Source organism: Passer domesticus, chromosome 4 (genome assembly GCF_036417665.1).
Source record: "Passer domesticus isolate bPasDom1 chromosome 4, bPasDom1.hap1, whole genome shotgun sequence".
Lineage (NCBI taxonomy): Eukaryota > Metazoa > Chordata > Aves > Passeriformes > Passeridae > Passer > Passer domesticus.
Window position 1 is genome coordinate 73,966,673 of NC_087477.1, and position 10,447 is coordinate 73,977,119.

Here is a 10,447-nt window from a genome sequence, read left to right on the forward strand (position 1 = left end):
TCTTAATATGAAAATATAACTGAATTTTCCAAATTTTTTACAGGTTTTATGATGCAATCTGTGTGTTTACAATACTAAGCATACTTCCTTTTTAATTTAGCTGTTATCTTTTCATCTATTTTGCCTCCATCCCAATTTTACAACTTTGCCACATGGTTATTAAAAGCTTGTTAACACAAGGACATATAAACTAGTGCCATTCTCCTTACCCACTTAAATGACAGGTTTGGTAGTCTAGGGAAGCAAACACATATGTGAAGTAATTATTTAATAATGGAAATTGAATGCAGATATTTAGTTACAAATCCACAAATTGCAGCGTATTTTAAAAACACATGCACATCCTACCACATAACATTTCCTACAGAGTAATTAGGGCTCTTTGCATCTATAATTTCACATTGATGACTCTCTAAGCAAACACTAAAATTACACAGTAATATACCATAAGAGCTCCAGACTGCTTCCCTTGTGCTGCACAAAAAGGCAGAGTTATGTCACTGTATGGGACACAGAAGTCATCAAACAATCCTACGTGTACAACACGTGGGAGAATGTTAAAACTTTTTCAAGCATGTAGAGTTGGTATGCTAAAGCACATACAGACATACCTGAAAATACAGGAGCACCAGGTATTTCCTCAGCTGATAATTGGGAATTAGTGTAAAGATATTATAAATCTGTTTGCATGAAAGAACATGGGGATGTTCAGATCTTTATCAGTGCACATAAAGGATTTACTAAAACTCAGTAAGATGGTGAAAGATTCTGTAGACATTGCTACAATTGCAAGAAAAGAGTGACAGATATTTATCCATGGGTCTCAGCTATTTATTTCAAAATAGATCTAAGCTTGTCATTTATTTACAAAAAATGAGAAAAATTGAATATTTATATTGTCAGGAGTAACTTAAGGAGGTGTACATTTCTCACAGTGAGTATAGTCTATACACGTGCAGGCTGATCTACATCTCCCAGAGGACTGGAATGCAGACAACATTCTGATTAACTGGCAGACACATCTTTCTGATTTGAGCATTGGTGTCAATTTAGAAAGATATAATAACTGCATACAGTAATTAATTTTTAGTAAAATATTTTTGTTCATGACCTTTAGAAAGAACTAAGAGTTCACACCAATCTCACAGTCATGTTGGCCCTGTGTGTAACTTTGCTTTTCTCATTAGTGGTCACAATTTAAACTTTGAGTGTTCCCAGATAAAATCTATAGGCAGAACTGAGGTTCTCATAGCTGCCCTAAAGCTGGTTGCTAGAAATGAGGAGCTGGATCTGACAGATTTGGGGAGAACAGCCAGGATGAAAACAAATCCAGATTCAATCAAGTGTTGATCTTCATCAATTATTAAACAACATCCCCACTTGATAAGAGCCATGCTGGCTCAATAATTTAATTCAAAATAGAAGACAGCCATGCAAAATAACTTCCCCATTTGATTTCTTATATGATGCATCCTTTATAAAGGTTATACTTCTGCTCTTTAGATCTAAGTGTGAAAGTAGTGAAAAAATCAAAACTGTGGGAGAGGAGCTGTTGTTTAATAGTGTCACTTCTTTCTGTGTAACAATTCACAAACTGATGAAAAACCTTTGAGCAGGCTAGGGTGGCCTCTGCTCCAACCAGAACAGCTCAGAAATCGCTGTCCCAAAGGACACATGTGACTGCAGCAGACTGAGGAACCAAAATTCAAAGGTGGGTCTGTACAGTGAGGCTTCACACAGTGTTCACAATGAGGTTTTACACAGGCATCACTGCCACTACATTTGTCCTTAGTGTCCCCCATCATTTCTGGTCTGGCACAATACCCAGTTGTCCTGGTAGACTCATGGTTTGTAACTGCTTTATTGGGTTACTGACTCCAGGTACACCTCTTGCTACTCTGACCACACAGCTGCTCATAAAAGCAGCTTCTGCTGCCCACCAGGGCCAAAAAGTCTCACAGCTGAGCACAACAAAATTTTGCTTGAAAGTCTCTTACCTTCTGCTGTGGTTCTGCCCTGCTTAGAGCCATCTTCAGGCATGTCCATGCCTTCCTCTCCTGCTTCTTCTAATTGCCTGCAGATTTTCTGATCTTGCAGAGTTTCTCTGCTTGTATATTCTCAACTGCTTATTGTGCTAAATAACTTGATTTTTATGATACAGCTGGGAATATTGTGCTGTGTTCACAGGGGACATTCCTTTAAGTGTTGTTTTTTTTGTTTTGTTTTTTTTCCTAGAATGTCTGCTAATGTTTTCTGGTCTCCATTGGATTTTACATAAAGATCATCACCAATGTAACTGATGAGTAGAGAGCAGAGAAGAGGCAGATATGATTGTTCCCTCTGTGCACTGATTACATTGCAATCACCATTTCCCATTCCAGAATTCACTGTTTTTCTCTAGAGTTAAATTATTCTCTGAAATAAAGGCTTTCCTCTTTTAGGAACAGAGCACTTCCCAGGTACTGCAATGCAGAATAGGACAAAAGATAAATATTCCTGAATTTATGCTCTTTTGATCCTATTTTTTTGATCTTATTTTTAGTAATAAACACTTCACAGGTTTTTATTTTAAGCTATTTATATGATCTCTAAAGTGACAGATGAACTGGATGACAACCACATCTCAGGATGCAAGAGCATGTTCAACATCAGTGTTGAGACAAATGCAAATGCACATTTACGTTCAGGCATTTCCAAGCCTCTCCAGTAAATCCATAACTTATTTTTTCAATATGGTTACTATTTTACATTGCAGCTATGAGGATGTTATAACTTCAGATTCTTCAAAAAGGAAAAATCTTAAGGACTCAATCTGACAAATTCTGCTCTGAGTCAGACATATTCTAGAGGTCTCATCCTTGCCTTCTCACCATGTGTTTGTAAGGGAAAGCAGAATCAGACCAAGCCCAAGCTTAACCTGCAAAAGGAGCCCACTGCATATATTCACATGAATAGGAAAGGGAAATAAGCTACTGGCTTTCCAAAACACAGTGCAGTTAGACCTCCACTGCACAGAAGATGCAGAGAGATCATTTTTTCTGTGCGCCTCTCCAAAATGATTTCTTCCTGTTCATAATGATTTTGGATCATCCATGTTGTTGTTCTTCTGGGATTCTGCAATGAATTTTTATCTTCCTTAAGTTTTATTAATCTTGCCTAGAGTCAAATTAATCTCTCCAGTGAGATAAAGCTATGAGCCCTGTTTCTTTTTCTAATTCCTCCATTGTCAATCATTGGTGGCTTCCTTGCAGAACATGAAACATTACTACTTTTTGGGGTAACACTGCAAGCCTTCCTCTAGGCAGATGAAACCTTTCTTTAGCATACAAACATAGAAAATGTGTAGGAAGTTCAATCCTTTCCTTAAAAAATTGAACAAAAGACAACTTATCATTTCAAGTTAGCAAAACAAAACAAAAACCCCACAAAAAAAAAAAAAAAAAAAAAAAACCCAAACAAACAAAAAACCCCAAATCCATGAAAAGGGGAGAAGAAGAAGCAGGAAAGTTTTCATATTCTAGATCAACACCTAGTAAGGCCATACAGCTGTGCTGAGTAACTCTTCTCTCTCTAGTCTTCTCTCTTCCCTCACCTCGTGCAGGTGAGTCCCAGCCTGGTCTGGAGCAGAAATCTCAACAGCACAGGGGTCCACAAGGCTGGCACAGCATCCTTGTGCTGGCCCACCAAGGTGTTTGTGTATGTGGTGATTAGAGAACAACAAAGAAAAACAAAACAAAATGATAACGAGTGTCTGGTCCAGCCTCCTGATCACGAGAAGCCAGTGGGAAACCAGCCCTAGGGGAGTTTGCTAAACCTTCCAGCAGAGCAGATAAGTGAGAAGGCTTGATCTCCAGCAGGGGAAAAAAAAAATTGAATTTTCTAATTCTCAGCACACTTTCATACAAGAAAAGTAATGTAATGTGATTGATCATCCTAAACTCTGGGAATTCTACAGCATAACAGGTGATATGAAAATCATGTTTTCTGGAGCTGCTGCACTTAAAATGAGCTTTGTGAGGCTTTTATGAATAGGTGAAGGAGAGAGAGATTAAGCAGATTTTTTAAGCCTTTTTAATGCACTCTTTCAATGAGTAATGCATTTGTGTTTGCATCCAACTGATTTTTAAATATCTTTTCCTGTTGATAAATGTCATATTTAATTACCGTCTCTCTTTTTTTTTTTTTTTTTTTTTTTAAGATTCAGGCACCGGGTCTTAGTCTTATCTCTCTTTCCTATTCAGTTTATAGAGGATTCTGAAGGAGCCTGCTGGTACATATGTGCCATGCCTAACACAAGGGATCTCCCAACTCAGGCAGGGCTTCTTGTTATTCTTATAATCTTTAAAAAAAAAAAAAATATATGAGCTTTTGATAGACGATGTGGAAAAACACTTCTCAAGCAGTTGCACCACCTCTTTTCATTGTGCCAAACCTTTACAGCATCTCAGTTCCAGCAACTGATCAGCTCTAGCACTGTTTGGAGTTGGGATTGGTTGTTTGGTTTGGTTTGGTTTGGTTTGCTGGTTGTTTGTTTGGATTTTTTTCTTTTTTTTTTTTTTTTCTCAAACTCCTTGCTAGCTCTGTTAGAGGTTTTTTGATATTTGGGGGTTTGGGGGTTTGATTTGGTTTGGTTTTTTGGTTTTGGTTGTTTTTTTTTTTTATTGAGGTTTGGAGTTTTTTGGTTGAATGGATGGTTTGGGGGGTTGTTTGGGGTTTGTTTGCTTGTTTTCTTGTTTAGTCCTGCTGTGGTCTGTTTCATTCCTTGAAGTCTCTCATCAACAGGTTAGCCATACAGGGGCTTGTAGCAATCTCCTGTTGTAGTAAGGAGCAATTAACAATTGCAAACACAGTTGTTTCGAGCTGTAAAAGAAATGTCAGTACTGTTCAGTGTGATCAGCATTGACTGCTCGGCTGGGAATCCCGACGCATCCTGAACTTGGTTTTCTTCAGAGAAAGCCCCCTTGCCCCTGGCCGTGTCACCCTGAGTAGCACCAGTTTGGATAATACTTCTGGCCAGTACTCTCAGAACCACTTCTACCTTGATGGAAAACGAATATTTTGGGGTAGTTTTTTACTTCGCCTGGCTACGCGGCTGTTTCGGGAGCTCGTTGTTCATTAACTCCTAATGATCGGGTCCGTCAGCAACAAGTGAAACCTGACCGCGTGCTAACTCCTCTTGCCTGCAGAACTACTCTTCCCGTTGTTTCTATTGAAAAAAAAAACCAAACCTCCCCCGTTTCCGTGGGTTCGCATTTTCCTTCAGTTGCTTCTGTAACTCCAGCAACAATTTGAAAGGAAAAATGGTAAAGCAGGGAGAAGACTGAAAATGGTTCGATAAATGTAGTGAAAAGTAGATTAATCGCAGAATAACGATTTCTTATATGGTTGTTTTTCACCACGGAGATGTAGGAGGCTGCAGTCATTTGGAAGGACAGTCTTTAAATAAAGTTTAGTTCCATGTTAAAGAACTAAAGGAAGGGACTCTAGTGTATAGATTTTGCATCTGATTAAACTTCCATAGGTAGGGATTTAGAAAAAGGTGGATTTGCTTCTATTAGTATTAATTAATCTGGTAACAGTAGTCAAGTAAGGGGGTATGGACATGGAAAACATTAGAACAAACAACCAAAGGAAGGTTCCGAAACAGATTATCAGTTATGAAATATAAGCAAACAGGAACCATGGACCATCACTCTGGGAAATGTGTTTTTTAGCCACGGAGCAACTCGCAGACTCAGAGGATTTTAATTTCTTTAACTATCACTATAAATTCAGACAAGAAAAGAAGTTTGAGTCCTGCTGTCCAGACCTTCCGTTCGTCCCCTGCACCTTCTCGGGAGCGGCAGTCTGGGGAAACCTGAGCTATGAAGTGCCCCCGGCAGGTCCCCTTAAGCCTGTCCACTTGCTGACACCACCCTCACCACAGCCTCGACCTTTTTTTTTTCTTTTTTTTTTTTTTTTTTTTTTTTTTCCAGAGCAAGGAGACCTGTGAAACACCTCTTGCTACTTGACACTGATTGAAAACGGATTAAAAAGCGAGAGGAGAGGTCAAACAACACTCCTAGATCACGGCAGCGGCCAGAAAACTTCAGACAGCCGGAGAAAGTGTTTTCCCGAGTTCGGCTGGAGCCAGGCTCGGCTCCCGGCTGCGGCACCTCCCGGGCTGGGAGCGGAGCCCGGCAGCCGCCCCGAGCCGCGGGGATTGGGCTGTGCCGGGGTCCCCTCCTGGGCTGGGGGATCCTTGGGCACCTGCACCAATTGCCCACGGAAAGACAAACGGAAGAGTGAGAAAAGGAAAGAAAACCCCTTCTTATCCAGCCGAAACAACTATCCGGCTTTTTTCCCCGCTGGGAAAATCGATGAGTTGCCGTTCGCGCATGCAAGGGTGGGTTTCGTAATGCCACGATTGTGTTTTTATTTTTAAATTGTGTTCTTTATTTGTAAAATAAAAACCATCGATGCACTCTAGGAAATATCTTTCCTTTGATACTATGACTATTGAAAAAGCAGGAGTTTCAACTTTCTGAAAAGGTTTATTTCCAACCTTGGGATATAAAGCGTGTTAACTTAGAAACCAAAGGACGACAAAAGCGTTTGCAAATTTATATGTAGATAGATATAAAAAAAATTTAAAACCCCACTTCTTTACCCTAGGATAGCAGGTAAAACCGTCCCACGACATTTCGAGGGCGGGATTAGCACAAGAGAGAGCTTGTCTTGTTCTGTAAAAGCATCACACGGCCCCCAGTCTGAGAACCAGATAGTACAAAACATGTAAGAGAGGTCTTGGGGTGTTTCTTCCGAAGGGGAAAAAAGCAGGAAAGTCACAGTTTAAGATCTGAGGAAAGGTGTCTACATTTTGATAATGTAAAAGATGGAGAGAAGCTACTCGGAGGGATGTTAGAGGAGGAGAGTTAGAGAAGCACAGAGCGGCCTTCGCCATTACCAATCTGTATGAAACGTGACTCGGTTCACGGTAAAGCGACCGCCACGGTGCTTGGGACAGACACGGGGACACGGCCCCCACGGACTGAGGCAGAGCATCGGCCCTCCTGTAAAACCCCAATGGGATAATTTGGAAGGGCGGCAGGCAGAGCACGTCCCCGTTTCTTTGGTGGCTCTGTGTTATCTCCTCCGTCCCGACCACCGAAAAGGCGCTGCAAGAGGGAGAGCGGCTTGGCACCGCCCTTCCGAGCTTTAGCAACGTGTCGGCAGCCCACGGACACGCGTGGGGGGAGCCCGGGCGGCCCCTCCGGGGACCGGGTGGCGGCTGTGGCGAAGACGGACACTCCACCAGCACAGCGGGGTCATAAATAAAATCGGGGCGGCCCCCGGCAAGGCAAGGTCGAAGGCCAGGGCTATACGTCCCCGTCCACCAGGCTGAAGTGTTTGCCCGGCCCGGGGAGGCAGAGGTAGGGGATGGCGCTGCCCGGGCAGAGCAGGGGGAAAGGCAGCGGCAGCAAGCAGCGGCTGAGCAGGGGGCTGTCCTTGTAGAGGGACGGGAAGGAGAGAGCCGAGGCGGCAGCGGGGGGCTGCGGCTCCCCCGGGGGCTCGACCGGCCCCGGGCCCTGGCCCTCGGGCTCGGATGACATTTGTCTCTTGAGCTTGTTGCGGCGGTTCTGGAACCAGATCTTCACCTGGGTCTCGGTGAGGTGCAGCGCGGCGGCCAGCCCGGCCCGCTCGGAGCTGCTCAGGTAGCGCTTCACGTCGAAGGTGGACTCCAGCTGGAACACCTGGCTCTTGGAGAAGATGGTCCGTGTCTTCTTCCTGCCGCCCGCCGCCGATGATCTGCCGTTCTCCGCGCCGGAGCCCCCGGGCTCTCGCGGCGGCGGCTGCCGGGGGAGCCCCTCCGCGGGGAGCGGGGACCCCGCATCGCCGCCCTCGGGGCGGAGGCCGCGGCTCGTCCCTTCTGCCCGGAGCCGGCGGGGCTCGCTGCCTGCAAGGGCAAAGCACAGCATCAGTCCAGGCCGCAGCCCGCGCCCCCGCCCCGCATGCACGCACGGCCCGGCGGAGCGCAGGGAGAGGGTGGGGGACAGGATGAGGAGGGGGCTGCCGAGGGCTGGCCGCGGTCCCACACCCTCCAGAGGGGAGAAGAAGGGTGAGGCTCTTCCACAAGGATCCAAGGAAATCCCTCTGCCAGCTGTATGACAGGAAAGTGAGGGGCTCCTGCGCACGGGACAGAAAGCCACAGGAGGCCGGGAGCGGGGCACAACACCCTGGAATCAGGTTGGTGCGTGTGCGGCATCTCCCGCGTCCGCCCGCGGAGCCTCCCCTCCTCCTGCGTGTGCGTGTGTGTCTGTGTGTGCGTGTGTGTCTGTGTGTGCGTGTGTGTCTCTGCGTGTGCGTGTGTGTGTCTGTGTGTGCGTGTGTGTCTGTGTGTGCGTGTGTGTCTGTGTGTGCGTGTGTGTCTCTGTGTGTGTCTGTGCCAGTGTCGGTGTTTATTTGTGTGTCTGTGTCTGTGTGTGCGTGGGTCTATTTGTGTGTGCGCGCCTGTGCCTGTGCCTGTGTCTGTGTCTGTGTCTGTGCCTGTGTCTGTGCCTGTGCCTGTGTCTGTGTGTGCGCTGGCCCGGCCCGGCCCGGCCCGGCCCGGCGGCACTGGGGGTGCCCAGGTACCGCCCGGGTGGGGGCCGGGCTGCGACCCGACGTGCGGGGCAGCCTGAGGCGGCTGCTGGCTCCGTACCCGAGTCGCTGGAGCCTTTACTGGGGTCTTGCTCCTCAGGCCCCTCTCCCTCCTCTTCCTCCTCGTCCTCGTCCTCCGGCAGCGCGCAGCGGGCTCTGCCCTGCTCCCCGGCCGGGCGGCGGGGCCCGGGCTGCAGGATGCTGTCGATGCTGAAGGCCGGCGGCGCGGCCGGGGCCGGAGGAGCTCGGCGGCCTCCCCCGAGCTGCACCATGGCGCGGCGAGCCGGGCGTGTCCGGGCCGGGAGTGTCCGGGCCAAGCCGAGCCGAGCCGAGCGGCGGGACTGGCGGCGGCGGGAGAGCGGAGCCGGGGCGGAGGGAAGGATGGGTCCGCAGGAGGAGGGGTCGGGGTGACGGAGGGAGGGGATGGAGCTAGAGGGAGCCAAAGGACTGAGGACGGGGGGAGCGGTGCAGGGGAGGGAAGACTGCAGAGAGGAGAGGGAGAAGGAAAAGGAGCAGGGACGAGAGGGAAGAGGGGAGGAAGGGAGCAGGGGCGGGGAGCACGCCGAGGTGTCCCGAAAGGCTGCCCCGGGCAGGGCAGGGCAGGACCGCCGGCCCTCCTGCCTAGAGCCTTCCCTGTGAATGGGCGGAGGGAAGGCAAAGAGGAGGTGGGATGGCAGAAGGGAGATCTCTGGACTGAAGGAGAAGAATGGAGGGAGAAGATTGGGAAGAGGGGAATGAGGAGGAGTACGGCGAGGAAAATCAGCGATGGCAATCAGAGAGAGAAGGGGGGAGGGGGGGAAGGAAGGAAGGAAGGAAGGAAGGAAGGAAGGAAGGAAGGAAGGAAGGAAGGAAGGAAGGAAGGAAGGAAGGAAGGAAGGAAGGAAGGAAGGAAGGAAGGAAGGAAGGAAGGAAGGAAGGAAGGAAGGAAGGAAGGAAGGAAGGAAGGAAGGAAGGAAGGAAGGAAGGAAGGAAGGAAGGAAGGAAGGAAGGAAGGAAGGAAGGAAGGAAGGAAGGAAGGAAGGAAGGAAGGAAGGAAGGAAGGAAGGAAGGAATATAGCCAGAGTCTCTTCCCTGCAGTCCTTTCACCTGCAGACTCTCAGACTGAATAACCATGGCTCCTCTGGGGAGAAAAGGACCCTTTTCCCCTCCCAAGGAGCCCCGTGGAGTCAGGCCACCCCAAAATCCACACATAACTTCCACACATTCCCCCCACAGTTCACCATCCCCTCTACATTCCCTGCTCTCCCCGCGGGTCAGCAGAGCCCTTCTGTAGATCTCAAATGAGAGAGTGCCACCGGCTGCGTGGGGTGTGTGAGTTCTCCAAGGTGTGCCTTTGGGAGCTGGAGAGGCGTTCACCTGAGCTGTGCAACCTGGGGAAGGATCGATGTGTTTTTGTCCTATCTTCAGAACTTTTGCTTCCCACACCTCCCAGCACTGCAGCGTTTAAAACCCGTTTGCACCACTCGAGGCAGGACCCCCAGCGATTTTAGAGCTGCCATCCGTTGTGTATCACAGGGAAACCTTTCCCTCTCTGCTTCCCCGTGTAAAGCCAGGGAAATGCTTCCAACGGCTTTTAGTGCGAGTCTCGAAGTTTCCACCACGAAAACTGCTGAGGAAAGGCGAGAAGTCCTTGAAAAAGAATTGACAATAGAAGTGTTAACAGGCATTTAGAAATTGTGATGCTAGAGATTCCATGAGCTAAAATTAGGGGCATCTTAAGGGCTTGGACTGCGTTAATCTTTAACGCACTGGTACTTGAGAGAGCGGGTTTCAGCTCTTTTTCATGATTTTTTTTTCTCTTTATGAATGCACTAAAATTTTAATGCAG

General features: G+C 47.6%; 1 protein-coding gene across 1 annotated transcript; it reads right to left on the reverse strand.

Moving 5' to 3' along the window:
* Nucleotides 1-7,358: 7,358 nt before the first annotated feature.
* Nucleotides 7,359-8,891, reverse strand: LOC135300105 (homeobox protein HMX1-like). Its single transcript, XM_064419352.1, has 2 exons — nt 8,681-8,891; nt 7,359-7,936 (listed from the first exon to the last, which is right to left on the reverse strand). Exons 1-2 carry the CDS (start codon nt 8,889-8,891, stop codon nt 7,359-7,361), a joined length of 789 nt encoding a protein of 262 aa, XP_064275422.1.
* Nucleotides 8,892-10,447: the final 1,556 nt, after the last annotated feature.

Excerpts from the sequence above, each read along its gene's own strand:
- LOC135300105 (XM_064419352.1), bottom strand. The coding sequence starts at position 8,891 with ATGGTGCAGCTCGGGGGAGGCCGCCGAGCTCCTCCGGCCCCGGCCGCG. Across the intron at positions 7,937-8,680 it reads TAAAGGCTCCAGCGACTCGG|GCAGCGAGCCCCGCCGGCTC; the intron begins GTACGGAGCCAG and ends TTGCCCTTGCAG.